The 20,630-nt window shown below is 39.6% G+C and overlaps 1 protein-coding gene across 1 annotated transcript in view; it reads left to right on the top strand.

The window, feature by feature from the left end:
* kst (spectrin beta chain, non-erythrocytic 5 kst) overlaps positions 1-20,630 on the top strand; it is a 211,455-nt gene that overhangs the window by 125,627 nt on the left and 65,198 nt on the right. The window contains exons 49-53 of the mRNA XM_080277991.1: positions 954-1,144; positions 2,537-2,825; positions 3,046-3,228; positions 11,034-11,156; positions 18,908-19,047. Coding sequence (XP_080134117.1) covers positions 954-1,144; positions 2,537-2,825; positions 3,046-3,228; positions 11,034-11,156; positions 18,908-19,047 — 926 coding nt within the window. The remainder of the gene's footprint in view (positions 1-953; positions 1,145-2,536; positions 2,826-3,045; positions 3,229-11,033; positions 11,157-18,907; positions 19,048-20,630) is intronic.

The raw sequence follows: 20,630 nt of genomic DNA on the forward strand, positions 1-20,630 counted from the left end.
AGCACTTTTTGATAGTTACATAATTATTATTTTGCTCATTATAGAGTCAGTTCTCCTGTAACATGCATTCCCTTGATGCTGATTGCATATAATGCAGTAGGCTCTTGTTCAGGTCCTCAGACTGCTGCAGCAAGGTTACATCCACCACAGTGCAGACTGTGGACTAAAAAATGTTCACATATGACACTGTCATTGCAGGGAAATCTCCCATAGCACAGCCCAGTTGACTGCTCGGAGGTTTACAGATGTTGAGTGGTGTAATTGATGGTGTGGGGTAATGATGTGATCTGTTTGGTGGTGTGGTGTATGTGGTCTGGATGATGGTGAGGGATGAATGATGGTGTAGGGTGTTGGTGTGGTTTGACTTATGATTTGATCTGAGTGTTATATGGTCTAGGTGATGATGTGGTCTGGGTGGTGGTGTGATTGGGATGCTGATATGGTCAGTGTAAAGGTATGGGGTATCTGCACATTCCAGGTTATGTACAGTGTGTTTTTCTTTGTGTTTATCATTGTATGGTAAAACCAGAAATGGTCAGGCCAGAAATGTGGAGGTCATTAGGAGTGACTCTTGGGAAGGTCCTGACCATAAACCATATATCCCATAGGCTTAGTATGATCTACAGTGCTGATTACCATAATGCTGTTCAAGTTAAATTAGTTGCATTCTAGGCAAGACAGCTGTAATTGTTAACGTTTTCCACCTCATTTATTTGTGGGAGACTGGGTTACGATGATGATGGTTATGTTATACTGTGTAATCTATCCTTATTTTAAAGATTTTGATATTAACAGTTGCATATTGTCAGTGTTGTATTTATAGTTATGCAGTAATATTTTGCTCCTTCCAGTCACTTCTTGTACATTTTGTTGTTGCAGTGTGGTTCATTTCATATTTATCAGACAAAATGAGTGTTAAAAAAAAAAAAAAATGCATATTTATTATATTTCAGGTTGAGTCAGTTGTGGAGGAAGCCAAACGTTTGGCGGAATTATTCCCAGATGCTCGTGAACACATCTCAGTCAAGCATGAAGAAACTGTGGAGGCCTGGAATGCCCTTCTGGATAAGTCTGCACAGAGGAAAGATAAACTTTACCAAGCAGAGAAGCTCCAGTCTTACACTGATGACTTCAGGGAACTTTGGTGAGGACTCATTTCCTAATATGATAACATATACTGTAGTGTGACCCTGCTGGAACCACCCAGTCTTTTTTATTTCAGCCTTCTAACTCAAGGCTCAAAATTTGCCAGTATCATTTTATTTATATATATTGGTTGAAAAAAATGGTTAAATCACTTTGTTCTCTTGTTTTGATTATTTTGTTTCTTTCATCTCTCTTCTGTTGAAAGTCTGTAGATAAAATGTCCATGCACAGTTGTAGAAGTATTATCATAATCAGCAGGAAATCAATGATAGTAGTACAGTACTGAGAACAAAGTGTTCAGTGACTCATCTATCATATGTGACAGAGGAAGGAAGTTAGACCCTGAAAATTATTCATTTTAGTTTCAGAATGCTTTGCAGCTATTTTATTTTAAGCTTATGTTGCTGATATGTGTCCCCTCTCTTTGTGTATTGAAATCATCAATCTCCAGTGAAAAGAAAATGAAATTTTGTCAAGAAATTTTCATCAGTGGACTTAGTATCACCAAAAGAAATTTAACGTATTGTATCAGTGACTGTCAAAGGTTTTTGCTGTCATTTTAACATGTTCAGCAGTGAACAGAAAATGCCGGTAGTATCCTAATTACTAATTTATATAATTAGTGTTTGGTTTTCCTCTACTTTGATGATATATGCAGTGAACAATATTTAATTTTTAAGTCAGCAGTAACAATGGACTGATGATGAGGGAGTTAGCACTGTATGGGGTGCTGAGAGGATAAGATACTCTGCCAGTTGCAAAAAGAGTCCGTTGGATATTTATGACTATACAGGCAATTTTCTCTTTGCTGACTACTGTTACTCATAACTTATTATTATTCTTACTTATTATTGTTCTTACAAGAATGCTATTAACATCACCATCATCATCATCCTGACCCAGTTTCCACTTGAAGAAGGGGTGAAATAGGATCCACAGAGATCATTACGAAAGTGGGAAAAATGTCTGCAGCATTCCCAGTGAAATGGGCCACACAGTGCTTATGTAATTCAAGTCCCCTGAATCTTTGCTCTACCTTGCAAACCTTGCCATCTGTTATATATATATATATATATATATATATATATATTATACTGCCAGACAGTCATTACACTGTTTGTTAGGGTAAAAAAGGGATGGCAGACTCTTAATGCTTATCTGCACATATATCATCCATCCATTTTGATACCCTGTCAGTTCCTGTGCTTCCTTACCTGTACCCTACATTCTCACACACTAGTTTATTATATCCATCCACCATCTTGTCCCAGCATGCCTTATCCCACAATCAACACAGTCATGTACAGTAGTGTATACTCTTTTCACCACATATTTGTGTTCATTTTCAAAATTTGTATTGTCTAATGTATGTGGTACTTTCTGTTGGCAGGGCATGGATAAATGAAATATTGGCCAAAATCACAGCACCTGAGTTACCAAAAGATGTTGCTGGTGCTGAGGCTGTAATATCAAGACATAAAGAGTACAAGACTGAAATTGATGCCCGAACAGATGCCTTCCATAACTGCTGTGCCACTGGTAATGCATTCATTGACCAGGGTCATTTCAAATCTGAGGAGATAGCGGAGAAGGTGGCCCTTCTTGAAGCTCGATGGAAACTTGTGCATGATACCTGGCAGAGGAGGAGTGAAATATACAAAAAGTGTTTAGATCTTAGGGTAAGTGTTTCTGTTTTAATTGGTTAAGTATTAAAAGTTATTATTGCCTTTTAACTGATCACATCTTGATAATTATCTTGCTTTTGTGTTTTTATTTTTATTTGAATCTTGCCAATCCCATTTATTTCCAAGAATCAGGGTTAGGACGATTATAGAGTTTACTGTATGGTGACAATTTTTATCTTGCGCTCTTGGTTAACTGATTATTTTGGCCTAACAGCAATACCTTAGAGACCTACAGTCCTTTGAGGCGTGGATAGAATCAAGAGAGGCAGTTGTACGAGATGATGAGATGGGACACTCCATATCTGAGGTGGAGGAACTCATCCGCCGCCATGATGACTTCCTCAAGACCATTGATGCTCAAGAGGACAAACTAGACCTGGTCAAGCGCATTACCATGGTCAGTTGGAAGGCTTTGTATGCTTCTTTCCTGAATATTTACATATTTGCACTTGACTGATACTCCATATTTTCTTCTTTTTACTCCACTGGTCATTTACTTTATCTCAGTACATTTTTCAGAAGTTTCATCTATACTCCAACTATTGGAGAGTGATGCATTTACACAGTAGCACTGGTGTAACTGGATGGCTTCACTGGCCAGTTACACAAACATCTCTCAACATCTTTCCTACCCCCTGACAAGATGCCATCCTTCCTATCCCCAGAAACAATGCCAGATCAATTTTCCGTAGTTCACGTAATTCAATTTTGAAAAGAAAAATATATTTTCTGGTCAGTTTTAATGTGATCTGAATGAATTTGAGCTTCATTTTTGTCAGAAGTCACTTGTTTTGGAGATCAGGCAAAATACTGTATATCTAATTTGGGGTAGTTAAGGAAGCGGTCAGGTCACCCGCAGCAGTGTTTACCGATGATCTCACCGACTGGCCGCATTGTTTACCAGCCATCAGTCCAACAGGATGTGTCAGTGTATCTTGTGTCAAAACAATGTGAAACTTAATGATTTAACCAAATCTGACCTAATCCAACCTAACCTCATTTGCATTTGACAGCCAGCTTTCAAATGTAAAAAATGCGCGTTAGGAGTGTTAAATATGATCGGCTACTGGCAGACATTGGCAGAGATCCTAGGTGATTAAATATTGAATTTTCACATTAAATATACTGTATACTGTACAGAACTGTATTTCCAGAAACAAATTTATAGTGAAATAGATTCAAAGTAACATGGTTTACAGTGTAATTGTGTCAGATTTTCTGGATTAAGTGATGTGACCTCGGATGCCATCTTTCCTATCCCCAGAAAGGATGACAGTGGAAAGCATTTTAATAATCATAGCAGAAATTACCTGTGAACAAGTGTGTTTTAACCCTTTATGCCTACCCCATGTGTTATCTGAGTTTTTTATTCAAACGCTAAACAGTGGCATCTTGAGCTAATTGTTTCCTTAATAAGTAGTTGATAATTTAAGGAAAAGTGAGCAGCAAACTTGGTGAATGAAATACAAAGATTTATTGTGACTTTGGTAAATTTTTATTATATTTGTTTTTCCTGCTTTTATTGTGACTTTTTTTTTTTCATGAACTTCTTTTGCAGTTTTTTTTTTTTTTTTTTTTTTTACCCCTTCCTCCCATCCATCTTCATTATTAGTTTAATTTTTTCCTAAGAATAAAGGAAAATATAGAACTAACAGTGAATATCAGCATTTATGTATTTTGACTCATACTAACCCATGTAGTGCACAGTTAGTGTTACCCACCATGGGACCCTTCCCAGTGTGCAAAAAATGACCAGAAATGGACTTTTGTTTATTTGTATCATTCCAGTGATAGATATACTCAGCATAACAGGGAAAATGACATGGAAGAAAAGGAACTTAACAATGTTCATGTGAGTGTAGCAGCATGAGTAATGCTGTAAGTTCAGTGATCTCTTGGTTCTAGTGGTTTTTGTTATCACCTGAAGATAAAAAGGCAAGCTCTTGCTGTTATTGCACATTTTTCTGCTAAGAAAAAAAAAAAAAAAAAAAAAATAGTTTTCATGCACCAGAGCTAGGTGAAGCCTGAGACACCCAGACATTGGCCTGGCTCATTATCCCATGACATCATCACATGAACAAGCTGTTTTCATTGGCCAAGACCTTTTAGCAGTGAATACTCACTTTTCATTGGCCTTCACCACTACTACTGGGGTAGAAAGTGAGTTTCGTAAAGTGTTGCCCATACCTTGAAGTCATGAACAGCAGTAATCATTGTCAAATGCATGCTAGTACTGTATTTTCAGTTATGCAGAGTGTAATTCATTTTTGTGCTTCATATACTCGAATCATTAATAGCTTGGATAAAATACACATCATTTCAAAAGCACAGTAGTAGTATACAACTGAAGTTGGTTTGACCTGCTTTTGTACACACCTAAGCCAACCTCTCAAGCAGACTTCCTCATATTTTAAGCATCAGATATACATTGCTGATTCACTTCATCTTTTCCTTGGCTGTTTTCTATATTATTCTAATAATTTTTGTTGTGGTAGATGATCAATTGATGTTTTTTTTTTTTTCAGCATTCATCCCGATTCACTCATATTTGTTTATTGTGCATAATGGCAGACTTTTTCAAACCTACTCACATCTACTGAAATTTATTACAAGCAGAACCTTTCATAGTCATACCTAAGCTTTATCTAACCTAAATTGTCTAACCTAAAGAAACAGTATAACCTAACCACACAACCAAACCACACCTAACCACATTTAGCATAACCTAACAGAACTAAGCCAAACCTAACCTAACTTAACTAAGCCAAACCTAACCTAACTTAACCCGTACAGCGTCGGCCGATTTGGCTTATATGTACACGCCCAGCGTCGGGACTATGGAAAAAAATTTTATTGGCTAGATGGGTCAGAAATGCTGAAAAAACATGAGTTTCATTCATGAAAACGTTCGTTTTCAACTCGAAGATTGTTTTTTTTTCCCATGTCGGGCATTGCCGAAAATTACGTTTTTTCCCCCCATAGAGTTTTACAGCCCTTACGTAATTCGGTCGCGGCTAGTCAACAACGATTTTCGTAAGCCTTATCCATTTACTACACATGTCTAAGATACCAAAATACTTACAATAGACTAAACTATTCACAAAATATACATATCTTGATATATTATATATTGTAGGCATAAAAATGTAACATAAAATGCAGATGAAAGGTATAGAAATTAGAGAAAAGTTACTGTAACAGAAAAGTAAGGTATTTGGAAAAAAGGAATACTAATAAATAGGTAAAAAAAAAACAAAAAAACATGAGTTTCACAGATCAAGTCACTCAAATCCACAAGGAAATATTTTTTTTTCGTATATAAGAATGCTTACTTTTCATTCCCATCCTGTAGACTTCAGAGATTTTACATATATTTGGTGGGGGAAAATAAAAATGCAGTTATGACAATTCTAGGCTTACATTTTCGTATTCAATGCTTACATAAACAACCAAAACGCTTGAAGTACAGTATACTATTCAAAAAATGTACTTATTGTGATAAATAATAATGATAAACATGACAACGTAACTTGAAATGCGTATTATTCTAAATCTGTGCGTCTCTATCGCATGTCACTTTCACTTCAAAATACTTGAAGTGTGTGGTAGTCTTGAAAGCATGGCTCAAGGCACAGTCCCACATCAAAGGACCTGCACTCGTACCTGGTGTACTTTTTTGTGTTTCTTGGGCGTAGCTGGGTGTGGCTACAGACGTGGCACTTTCTTTGTGGATTTTTTTTTCCTCCCTCTTTTGATGGTATGGAGGTTATGAAATGTCGTTCGACCAGCCTCAGAGGAGTGTCGAGTGGTCTGGCTCGACCGAGTGATGGGCGTGAGGGAGTCCTCATTTCAGCATGTTCCCCCAGCAGCTCACGGGTAAGTTCTATAATGAAGTCCTCTAGAGATTCCTTGACACCCGTGACATGACGATGAAGGATGTGGGCGTTGTGGGTTGTCATATCCAGCAGGTGAAAAAACATCTTTCTGTACCACTTCATACTCTTCCTCGCACACTCGACCGAGGAAATAAGAGCATCTGACTTGTCGACCAGTCGAATATTTATGTTATAATCGACCACAGCTTCAGGCTTCCATTTTCTCCTGCCGGTGTCCCAGTCGATGTTATGGGTGCGAGTCATGAGAGGTCGATGTGCAGTTGAGAGAAGGTTGACCTCTCGCTTATCAAACCATTGAATTGCCATGATGTTGTTGGCCTGGTAGAATTTGACTTCTCCCTTGGTTGTGACTTTACTTTTTCTATGCATGTGTTTTCTTTTGGCCCTGACTGTGCCACAGATATTGGTTTTCATGGTGTTGAGGTAGTGTGCGAGGAGTGGGCTGGTGTAATAATTATCCGTGTACAGGATGTGCCCACGGTCAAGGTAATCTGCGAAGAGTGTTTGCACCACCTGCCCGGATAGCCCCATACTTGCTGGGGGAAAGACTTGGGTTTGTGTACCTGTGTATAGTAGCATATCCTGGACGTACCCAGTCTTGCAGTCACAAAGGACAAATAGCTTGAGCCCAAATCGGTGACGCTTGCTGGGAATGTATTGTCTAAACCAGGCCTTGCCACGCCACAGGACTAAACTCTCGTCAATGCACAGCTTTTTGTAGGGCCGGAATGTAGATTTGAATTTCGACCGTAGGTGGTCGAATACCGGTCGTATTCTCCTCATGGTATCCTTTGGAAGGTCTTGTAGGTTTAGTGCCAAGATATCACAGAAATGCAGATTGCCCATGATATCCACAAATCTGTTCAGTGCCATGCATTTGCTGAAGATACCGGTGTGGAGGATAGGGTCTGTAGTCCAATATTTTTTATAAGAGGACTTTTTGCAAATCCCCATAATCAGGACTAATGCTATTGTAATAAATATTTCTCCCATAGTCACTGCACTCCATGTCAGGCGCCGTGTATTTTCTCTTACAAATTTACCACCAAGGTACAGCCAATTGTAAAGGTTGGTGTTTGTGGCTACATCTTGGGCAAGTTGGTCCGTGAAAAAAGCTTTGAAAAACCCCATTCGGGATGTCTGTGGGGTCAGTGTGGGGTCTGTGTTCCCAGCCGTGTTCTCGTCCATGAAAGGGAATATAGTTGGCTGAAAATCGTCATTTTCTTGCCAGTCCCATTCCATCTTGTCACTTTCTCCTTCATCACCATCATCATCACCACCGCTCCTTGTTTGTGTAGGGTGCTTGTGGCGTGCCTGGCCACGCCTACCACCAACACCTCGGCGCCCACCACGCCCACTACGCCTAGCCCCCAACCCCTGCTGACCTTTGTTCAAGGAGGCAGCTATGTTGCGGTGGGCAGTGTGGGTGCGGGGTATGGGAGACAAAGGAGGGGGGAGGGAAGAGTGACCGTGGCTAGCCAAGCCGGTCACGGGGGTGGATGTTTGGGGGGGGAGATCAGATGAATGTTTTTGTGGAGTGGAAATAGATTGTGGATTGTCAATTTCCTCCTCCTCAGCCCTTCCATAGCTTGTTGATGGCTGTGGGGAAATGGCTCTGCTAGTTGAAGGCTGTGGGGAAATGGCTCTGCTGGTTGAAGGCTGTGGGGAACGTGAATGTGAGTGTGAGAGTGACGCGGTATCTTGTGGTTGTTTGTGGGGTAATGGCAGGTTATTGCTCTCCTCTGATAAGCCCCGCTTCTTACCACGCTTTCTCATCATCGATTCCGAGTACAACCAGGCTTTCTTTGGATCTATGTCATACACTTGTTCACTATCTTCACTTTCACTTTCTTCACTGTCTTCCCCTGTTACTGTTGGTAAAGTTATTTCACCTTTCATCAGTTCTACTCCTTTGCCAGTACCACTAGATTCTGATGTTTCACTTTCGTTATTAGGAGGTAAATACTCATCCTCACTATCACTATCCACTAATGATGCATCGCTATCAGCATATACCACACTTTCTCTCATCTTAGACGATACAGTATCATCTAGAGCTTTGTCTATTTCTTCTTGGGAGAGACCGGAACGACGAGCTTGAGACATCTTGACAGCGTAAAAGCTCAACTCAGTGATGGCCTAGGTAGGCCAAGGAGGGGGTAAGGGAGGCCTGGAGGGGTCAGGTTGTACAGTGAGACAGTGGAATGAAACAATGGTGTTCATAGAACGTCGCGTTCACACTGTCACGACATGTAAAGACTTACTACAAGTGCGCGAATATGAGGTGGTATATATACCACCGCGATGCTCTAGTCACTGGGAGCTCAGGTGGTATATATACCACCGCGACGCTGTACGGGTTAACTAAGCCAAACCTAATCTAACCTGACGTAACCTAGTCTACAATATACTTAGCCTTAATTTAGCCCAGAATAACATAGCCTAACCAGAAGAACTTAACTAAACACGTGAAAATAGCATAAAATAGGTTGGGTTAACTTAGGATAATCTTACATTAAATGTGGTAGGTGGGAGTGCACACCATCCACTCACTTGATGTAGTGCGCTCTCGGGTGTCTGCTCTTTCCTCTCCTCCATCCTTCTTTCCATCCATCCTCTTCTGTCTTTCTTTCCTTCATTCTTTCCTCTTTCTTCTGCCTGCAGGTGACTTTACACTTCCTCTTATGTCTTTCTTTCCTTCATTCTTTCCTCTTCCATCTGCCTGTGGGTGACTCTACACTGAGTGACAAGCCAAATGGTTTCCTGTACACCAGGAAACCATTTACTATGCTGGGTGGTAACCATATAACCAAATATTGGCTCCTGGTGGTTTAGTGGGTAATAAAGGTGCTCCAATCGAATTGAGCCGGTGAAGGTTTATATCCAAGGGGTGGTTGGGGTTTATTGCTCACGTAATGCCACTCGGGGATGAGTGAGGTTGGTCACTCTCATCTTAAATGTCAGGACCAACTGCCTTGCCCCAGGCTTCTACGCTCCTCATGGGGCAACGTAGGATTGGATGATGGATGGATGGATAAATTATTTACAGTATTGCTTTAAATTACGTATTTAAAGGGGAAATGTATGAACATACAGATCTTTCACTGTTGCCCTACGTTCACTAGCAGATGATCAGGTGGCTGATTATTTACCAATGTGCAGTTACTCATTTTTCCTATATGTGTGCACATCTAACCCACAAAATACATAAGTTATTGTTTATTTACCAGTATAATGTACTTATGATAGTACACTTATCTAAGTATGCAGTACTGAAATTTTAATTAATAATGAGGAAGGTCATCAAGTGACATGCCTCTGACTGTTAGTGGCCACTGTACTAGTCACTTCGACCCACAGGCCAGTCCCAACCATGAACTTCGTAATGTATTTTTAAAGGAAAAATTTATGGATAAAAAAGGGCACTTTTTATTTTATTATTATTATTTTTTTTTTTACTGCAAGGATGAAGGAACCAAAGGCCAGATGCCCACAAGATTGTTCCCTCCAAAGAAAAAGCAAAAACAAGATAACAGAGCCATGTATGGTGGGAAATACAGTAGGTTTGGTTATGACAGTTTAGGTTAGGTTTGGATAAAGCAGCACTGATAACTGTATTTTCTTGCCAAAAACAGTGTTCTAATATGGCATCAATCTGTCTTGATCAAAACTGCAAGACGGCATCTATTTCTTTGGTGCCATTGGGGACTGTAAACATCATTTGACTATTGTGGCACTTGTTTACCAGCATAAAAATTATCAGAAAAATATGGAAAACAAACTTTAAGAATAAGAGGTGAACTGCTGCCTGAACTAAATCGTACGTTTACCACAACAAATCTATGGTTAGGGGCAAGGTGAGTGGTGTCATGGCCCCAGACTCATCTGAATGTGAAGTTGGTGGAGTGCTGTGCATCATCATTCATTTGAGGAAGAAGGAGGATGTTTAGGGATGTTTGTAAGTGGGCAGCAAAGTCACTTGATTTTATCAGTGCCACAGTGTGAAAGCATCCCTCAACAGCACCTCCTGACAGACACATTGTTTATATATTACATTCTGGGCATAGTTTGGCTGTGTCCATTCCCAGGAATGTGTTTTAGTGCTCAGCACATACTATTTGATTTTCTTATCTTTACACATTTTGACTTCTACGCTTCTCATGGGGCAACAGGTTTAGATAATGAATGAATGGAAATAGACATTTTATAAATGTTTGCACTGCAGTGTTCATATATGAGGACTGTGTAGTATGGGGAGAATAGTAACTGGTAGTTGTAAGCTTAATTTATGTATTTAACACTGCAGATTGAGGCAGAGTTCCAAGTCCTTAAGAAGCATGAAGAGGATGCTAGAAAAGCAGAGTTGGCCAGGAAGGAACAAGAACGTATGGACAACATGAGGCGAAAAGAAGTTCAGCGAATCACAGATGTAAGTAGCCATAGTATAGTAAAAGTCCAGTTATTCAGTATATACAGGACCAGGCCAATGCCAAGTACACTAATCAAATTTGTTGAATAATAGAAAAACCTACCCACTCAGTACAGTACCTTATTTGTATTTGTGAACACTGTCATCAACCTGTATTATTGCAAATGTGTTTAGAGAGAGTACTGTGCTGTATATACTGTATATTGTATGATAATGTACAATACTGTAATCAATATAGTAGTATACCTGAATCTGAAAAATATAGAAATTAGTGAACAAATGTACAAGTGTAATGACACAGTAGGCCTACAACTCACAGACAACACTTCCTGGACTTGTGAAATGATATGGAATATTACTTAACAAGATGAGTTGATAAAAATGTGTTTATAATCATGCTTCAGAGGAATCGTTAACACAATATATAAAATCATTTAGACAACTGTTTTTTCCCAATTCCCATTGTCACTAACTCAAGAGTTGCCATTGATCGCTAGCTAGGCCAATATGGAAATCAGGCTACTCGTTCAGAGACCACAGAAGTCGCCTATCTTTAAGAATCTCTCAGTGATAAGTAAAAGTTCCATTATTCGGCATCTATGGGACCAGGATGATGCCGAGATATTGGATTTGCCGAATAATCAGAAACCTACCCACTCAGTACCTTAAATATATTGGTGAACACTGTCATCACCACTTATGGTATTACAACTGTGTTTGGAGAGAGTACTGTATACTGTACAATACTGCAATCAATACAGTACTATACCTGAATCTGAAATATCAATATATATATATATATATCGTTTCGTTTCGTTTCGTTTTTAAAGGCTCCAACATGCTTGCATGTGTCGGCCTTGGTCACCTAACGGCGGCTCTCCACGCTGCACGATCCATTGCAGCCTCCCTGTTCAGTCCCTTAACCCTAAGGTCACACTTAATAACCTCGTCCCATATCTTCTTCGGTCTACCCCTCACAACCCCACCCCCAATATTAACACCTCTCACCTTCCTCACCCAATTATCATCCCCCATCCTCTCCACATGTCCAAACCACCTCAATCTACCTCTCCCCATCACAACACCAATACACTCCGGTCCCATCCTACCTCTCAACTCTTCCATTGTAAACCCAGCCCCTCCAGGCCATGGACGCAGGGACGCATTGCACATCCACCTAATCATTGTCATTTCTGTACGTCTGAGCCGGCAAATATCTTCCTCCTTCACTGCCCAGGTCTCACTGCCATACAGCATTACACTCCTAACACATGCTGCATACAAAGACCCCTTAGCACGTAGGGAGAGCCCTTTCAATGTCAGGAGAGGCAAGAGCTCCCTGAACTTCTTCCAACCACTTCTCACCCTAGCAACAGAGCTAGCTCCAGCCCCACCTCCAGCACACAACAGGTCTCCCAAATAACAAAACTCTTCCACACACTCAAGAGATTCACCAGCAAGTTCAATCCTTTCACGTCTGACAATCTCCACCTGCTCACCCCGGCACGCTGCACACATAAAATCAGCATTATCTCGCAGTCTACCTCTGATACCACTACATCTCTTATGCACCCATTTATCACACACACCGCACAAGATGGAATTACAGTAGAACCTCTTTGGTCCGGACCCCTTTAATCCGGATTTCTGTTAATCCGGACAAAATTTAAAAATAATAAGCTCCAAAAATATGTTGAAAGTAATTCTAAAGTCATTTTCAGTGTCGGTGCGGAAAGCGATCGTCGTTTGTTCAGTCTCGGATCACGCTAGGTCGCTACATGGGCGCCTGTTTAAACACACGCTAGCATTCGTTCCATCAACTAGTTCACCAACCATTTATATTTTTATGCTGTATTTCAAAAGTTAATCCTCCTTACCATGCCCCTTAATGCAAGTGTAGCTTCTGTAATGAATAAAGGTGTTAAAAGGAGGAGTTTGCTTACACAAAAATGGGTCAGAATATTCTGCAGTGTTTAGTGATTACTGTAGGTTATTTTTGGTACTTAAATGTGCTTTACTTGTACATCAAACATTAGCTTCTTGCCATACGGGTGTTATCAATATGCCAAAGATGACAATGTATTTTTTGCCTACATAAGTTTTATTTTTATTCCAAATATTACAGTTAATTAATTAATTTATTTTTTTGCCTACATGGGCCTTAGTCACTTACAACAATTTAAAATGTAGGCTAGTTTCTTGTCATGGCCTTACATGTAAATTATGCAATACAAAACTATCTTACATGATTAGTTTTGTTATTTTAGTACCGGTATCCTTTCATCTTTTGCAGTTACGTAGGGTTGACATATGCCACTTATGTTAATAATTAACAAACATACCATATGTAGATGGACTTTGGTATGAACTGGAGATTACCCTGATGGTCCGGACAATCTGCTAATTCAGACAACCCTTCCCCCCATATAGTCTGAATGAGAGAGGTTCTACTGTACTTCCCACGCCCTTGTGGCAAACTGCACATGGCCACTCTCCCTCGTCTTTGACAGTACCGCCACCAACCCTAGATATCATCACTTTTGTTTTATCTGCATTTACCCTTAAACCCTTTTGCCCCATACCATCTCTCCACTTCCTAAACCTTTCCTCCACCTCCCTTTCATTCTCTGCAATCAACACCAAATCATCAGCATACAACAACTCCCACGGGAGTCCGTTTCTAAAGTCACATGAAAGGGCTTCAAGTACCATGATAAACAAAATGGGACTCAAGACTGACCCCTGATGCGCACCAACATTCACGGAAAACTCATCACTCAAATCTCCATTCACTCTCACCTGGGTGTGAGCACCCACATACATGGCCATAACCACCCTAACCAGCCACTCCTCCAAGCCAAGCTTTCTCATTGCCCACTTCACCACCTCTCTAGGGACTCTGTCAAAGGCCTTTTCCAAATCAACAAAAACAAAATAAAGATCCCTTCTCCTACCAATATATTTTTCCTGAAGCTGTCGAACAATGAATATGGCATCAGTGGTCCCCCTACCTGGCATGAACCCAAACTGCATCTCATCAATATTCACTCTCTAATCATACCTTCTAAAACTTTCTCCATTACCTTCATTATCTGATCTAAAAGCTTTATACCTCTATAATTTCCTCTTTCCAGGGCATCACTTTTCCCTTTATACACATTTACAATTACACTCTTCAGCCAGTCATCTGGGACAACACTCTCATAAATAATCCTATTTATCAGGTCAGTGACTAAACTCACCCCTATATCGCCAGAGGCCTTCAACATTTCGGCAGTCAACCCCGACACACGTGCTGCCTTCCCCACCCTCATCCTGCCTATTGCTTCACTCACAGTAGCAGTATCAATCAAAGGCCAAGGGCCAGACACTGGATCTGCTGGCTCCAAACCTTCCCTGTCCCAGTCAAACTCCTCATTCAACAACCGGTTATAATGCTCTCTCCATGCATCTTTAATATCCTCACTGTTCACCACTACCCTTCCTTCATCATTCTTCACACACTGCTCACCTATGATATCCTGATTATCCCTCTTCACCTGACCTGCCACCCTAAATAAATTTTTCCTTTCCCCATGATTTAGGTTATCAAGTAATTGTCTCTGTGACTCAGACTTTGCCCTGTATACCTCTCTTCTAGCCCTACACTTGGCAGCCAAATATTCCTCTTTGCTACCACCCTTCTTCCATTCCCGGAAAAGCCTTCTTTTCTCCTTAACTGCAGCTTCTACACCCTCATCCCACCACCAAGTTACTTTATGTCTTGGTGGTCCTCTTGTCCAGCCGCATGTTACATCAGTAACTCTCAAGAAATTGTTCTTGAGGGCTCTGTACTGTTCATTAACACCTCTGTCTACAGCTCCCTGTTCAGCCACCACTCTCCTCAACTCGCTATAGAAGGCATCCCTTACTACTTGGTTTTTCAGCTTCCATATTTTCCTCCTAGGTACATAAGTCCTCTTTTCCATCACTTGTTCTTTAAGCACCATATCGCAAATCAATAGTTTGTGCTGCTGCACACACTCCTCACTTCCTATAACTTTAACATCCCTCACTAACCTCCTATCAGCCCTCCTAACCAGAATATATATATATATATATATATGTATATATATATTAGTGAACATATACAAGTGTAATGACACAGTAGACATACAAGTCAGATAACACTTCCTGGATGGCCGAAATGATACGGAATATTACCTACCAGCTCAGTACATCACTTGTATTGGTGACCGCATCACTAATATTATTACAAATATGTTTGGAGTGAGTGCTGTATACAGTACATTTTCCAAACAAAATAAAACAGTCGGAAAATTGCATAAAATAAAGTGAAGGAATATGAATTGGTAAGGTCTTTCTGATGAAAGTTAAACGTACATTTAGCACTCATTCTTTTGTTCGTTTTTTTGTTTTTTTTTGTTTACATGTGAAAGGGAGAGTATTGATGCAAACAGTAATGTATTCCATTAACCCCTTCATAACCTCCGGCATTGAACAACCCTTTACAGTACTGATGTCAGTGATGTCGAGTTAGTGAGCTATGAAAAAACTATGAACAATTATGGGAAAGGAACGAAGGTCACTGGTATGTTTACACGACTCTACGATACGATTCCAAGCAGTCAGAGGGTCGGTTAATCTCAGATGTTTTCGGCCATTTGGTAAATGCACTGTAACTTTGTAACTTCTCCTGTGAATCATAGCATGGGTTTTGGAAGCTAAATAACACATTGTTAGGTGCGCCAGACGATTATCTTCACATCTTTAAGAAAATGGAAGAAATTTAATCACTCTCTGAGTACGAAGAGTAAGTTTCTTCCATTCTTCTAAAATCAATTTTTTTTTTTTAAGATGTGAAGATAATCGTCTAGCTCACCTAACAATGTGTTATTTAGCTTCCTAAACCCATGCTATGATTCGCTATGAGTCACGGAAAAATTGATAAAGTTATGGTGCATTTACCAAATGGCCGAAAACATCTGAGATTAACCCATCGCCTGACTGCTTGGAATCGTAGCGTAGAGTCGTGTAAACATACCAGTGACCTTCGTTCCCTCTCCATAATTGTTCAGTTTTCTTTATAGCTCACACTAACTTGATATCACTGACATTGGTACTGTAAAGGTTTGTTCAATGCCGGAGGTTATTAAGGAATTCATTCATTCATTCATTGCCAGACGCCATGTATCCCACACGGGGTGGCCAAGGGCTTGGAGTTAATTGTTTTACAGGGAGGGGCACTAATCCTCCAACAGCATCTGGTGTTCCCAGGCGGTCACCCATCCAAGTACTAACCAGATATTACTGTTTGCATCAATACTCTCTCTTTCACATTAAACACAAACAACGAACAAAAGAATGAGCGCTAAATGTACATTTAACTTTCATCAGAGAGACCTTAGCAATTCATATTCCTCCAGTTTATTTTTAAGTATTTTTCTGACTTTAGATTAGGTTAGGTTTGGTTAAATTATTAGGTACAGTTTAACTCGGTTAGGTTAGGTTCAGTTAAACAGGACAGTCCCTTCCACCATTATGCTGAGGAATAAAAATACTAGAGCTGTCACAGTCGTACAGCTAAAAACAACGGGGAAACTGATTTCACAAGCACCATTTATTTATGGGTAATGCATTACAGTATCAGTGGTTCATGGGCTATGCAATTACCGGTAAATGTCACTTTCAGGAAGGCATCAAGAATGAACGAATTTCAAGAATTAGCGAGGGGGCTTGGAATGTAACCCTCGCTAATTTGGAGGGGGTGGTTACTGTACTGTATGATACTGTGCAATATTGTAATCAATACAGTACTATACTTGAATCTTTACAAAAAATATAGAAATTAGTGAACATACAGAAGTGTAATGAAACATTAGGCCTACAAGTCACAGATAACACTTCCTGGACCGCTGAAATGATTCCGGACATCTGCCGAACAATCAAAGATTTTCGTAAATGGGACTATTTCTCAAAACTGCCGAAAAGTCGGACCTACCGAATAATCAGCTGCCGAATAATAGGACTTTTACTGTAGTTATTAATATACCGAACGTAAGCTCTTCATGATCATATTCTTTAGTAGTTATACTAATTTTCTAGATATGCTTTAATGCGATACATGCAGGAAAATGTTACTACAGAAGCCGTGAAAGCACACCAGGTGTGACAGCATTCATCAGATATTTACAAGTATCTAGCAGCACCTTTTGTTTGAAACCCATATAAATTTAGTTTTGTAAAGGAACAATGCTTCATCTCCAAAATGCTGAAGAAAATCTGAAAAAGTTTTTCATATGAAAATTGTACAATGTTTAAAGCCAAAATCGTGCAGAGACGAGATCGCTGGCCGAAATCCGACGATGCCGAGGGCTTCAAAATACCGTACAAAAAGTCAAAACTAAACGCCAGTGGTGTACCCTGAACAGGGTATTCCTCTAGACTTCACGAAATACTTCAGTCTAGGCACTGTCCATTTTTCTATGCAACGGTTTTCCATGATCTTTGTACAGTAGGTCCAGCGGGGCAGTAAACACACATGCGTTTGTTATTGTTTATGATCGTAACTTACGATCTTCAACCGTGTTGTGCTAATATTTCTTAACGAAGAATCGTTACCTGTTTCTCATAACGCTATTTATTTTTGTTCTGATGAACAAATACATGAAATGGATGTAAAATAAAGCTTATCAATATTTAAGGAAGGAAAGAATAATAACCGTCCCAAAACCGAGATGGTAGACTCAGCCCACCATTTTTTCATTCTCATTAACTACATTAAAGCCTCTTTTCCTTGTAGCAGTGAGTAAAATAATGTTGTTATAATTTCTCCCTTCCTTTTAGTGACAAAGAGGGCACATAAAATGTACGGGGTTTAGTTGACCGACTTTGATGTTGAAAATTAAATAATCTGGTGAAGAGTGGCAGTTTTTCCGTGGTTAGTGACATCGGTAATTGAAGTTTTGATGGCAGAGTATCTGCTAGAATTCAATTGAAGAAAGTACAGTAGGTTGTACCCAGTACAGTACAGTGGTGTAGCATGCTTGATTTTATTAGTTTTTTTTTTTTTTTTTTCTTTTTTTGATATTTTGATTTTATTTTGGGTGCTATTGTACAGTATTCTCCAATAATGTCTACATCACCACCACCATCAACATAAATGTGTTTCTGTACATAAGATTACAGTGTTCTTCACAGTACATACAGTATTTCAATATTAGGAATGTCTTTAAGCTGATTTTCAACGATTTATAATGTTCACAATGTGTGTTAAACAGTTCATATATTACCGGGTGAAAGAAAATGGGTCTCCCAGCTGGGGGGACTTTGATACTATCCCCATCATCAAGATGAAATTGCATCTGTACATAAAATTACAGTGCACTCAACAGTACATTACAGTATTTTATTTTTAGGAACGTCCATTAACTGCATTTTGACATTTTAAAGCGTTTTGTAGGGGTTAGACAGTGGAGAAGTGTCATAGGGTTGGGGGTTAGGGGCCCCTAGGGGGGACTTTTTCATAACCCGGCATTTTGACAGTATACGTCAGGCCTTTGGCTCTACTACACTGGATAATCAGGAGTTTACTGTAAAAGTATGTTTACCCCCATTTCAGTGGATGCCCTGTTGATAGTTTTCTTTCTCCGTTCTTTGCTATTTATATTTCTGGATCCCTTGTACCACATTTATTGACAGGTAATGTGGTTAAGATGCTGATAGTGATAGTATTGATATGTTATTGATAGGAACGACGGCGAGAGGATGAACGGCGGCGTACTCAGGAAATTAAGTTTAGCAAGGAGGACATGGAGAGGGTCCGGTTAACCATGAATGGGGACTACACCAAGGCTGCCTCTCCAGCACGTGACCATGAGCCCCAGTCCAGGTATGTTGCCCTAGTAATGCATGTGTTTATTGTGTTATTAAGGATTGTCGTCATTTAATAACTCACTTTGGTTTTGGACAGAAACTATATTCTTCTCTTGAAGTGCAGTATCGATATAGTATTATGTTCATGCTCAGTACAGTACTGCATTGTGCTGTGTGATAATGCTTTGCTTATGTTACTTTATCAGATGCAGGCTGCATCAATATTATTGACAATAAACACTTAGCTTCAGCAGTGCATTTCTGTAGTTGATATTTAATAATAGTAGAAATTTGTCATATCAGAAATGCAGTAATTAATTTTTGTATTTTTATATTCGTGTGCAGTTTGTAAGTCACATAAGTACATTAGGAAGAGTAATATGTTTCTAAATATTAGAAAGAGTAATATGTTTCTCAGACTGTGTATACTTACTGCTATGTAGATAACCTCAAGAAATTTCCCTGTTTGAAATTTTGGGCACAGTTGTTTAAGTATTTCAGGATATTTTGCTTAATACTATACTACTGTCCTTCAGTTGTGTGTGTGTGTGTGTGTGTGTGTATATATATATATATATATATATATATATATATATAATTGTATGAGGAGGATCCCCCACTCTTGCAATTTTTTGGATACAGGAAAGTGCACAGAAGTTAGTATTGATACAGGAGGATATTTAATTTGGGCATGAACCTATCTTGGACTTAAACCTACCCCATTGAAATCCCATTTCTGCCTGAATTTACTGTGCAAAGTTACGTCATGGACATGGTATATTTGTAATTTATAATGATGATGAGAAAAATCTGTTTATCTATCTATCTATCTACTGTATAATTAGACTTCATAATCCCATAAGGGATAGCCACAAATAAATATTTAATTTGGGCATGAACCCATCTTGGACTTAAACCTACCCCATTGAAATCCCATTTCTGCCTGATTTTACTGTGAAACATTACATCATGGACATGGTATATTTGTTATTTATAGTGATGATGAGAAAAACTTGTTTATCTGTTTATAGCCAGATGCCTTAATCCCGTAAGGGGTGACCACAAACAAATAGCTTCCATGTCACCCTGTCCCCTGCCATTTCACTTCCCTCTCCCCAGCTCACACCCCTCTCTCATATACCTCTCAGCTCCCCCTCCACCTCACTCTCATACATTCTCCTCATTAGTCTCTCATACTCCATCCTTGCCACATGACCAAACCACCTCAGTGTATTTCTGGTATTGCTTTCTGTCACATCCACATCCACACCACACTGCTTCTTCACTTCCCCATTTGTCAGTCTGTCTCTCCATGTAACTCCATATGGTCCTCTCAGATAACTCATTTCCATTGCTCTCACTCCTGACGTGTGTCCTTCCAACAAGGTCCGAGCTTCTCTTCCAAAGGTTAGAGTTGGTATTACGATGCTACCATGCAGTGACTTTTTTACTTTCATGCTCACTACCCTCTTTTATGTCACTGCATTCAAAGAACCAACAAGTTTTCTTCCATCTTGTACCTTTTCAAACACTCCATTCTCTGAACCTCCATCCTTACTCATCACATTACCCAGGTACTTAAATGTACTCATGTTTTCC

The sequence above is a fragment of the Coenobita brevimanus genome, chromosome 71 (assembly GCF_032717465.1).
Source record: "Coenobita brevimanus isolate Jiangsu-jjx chromosome 71, ASM3271746v2, whole genome shotgun sequence".
Taxonomy (NCBI): Eukaryota; Metazoa; Arthropoda; class Malacostraca; order Decapoda; family Coenobitidae; genus Coenobita; species Coenobita brevimanus.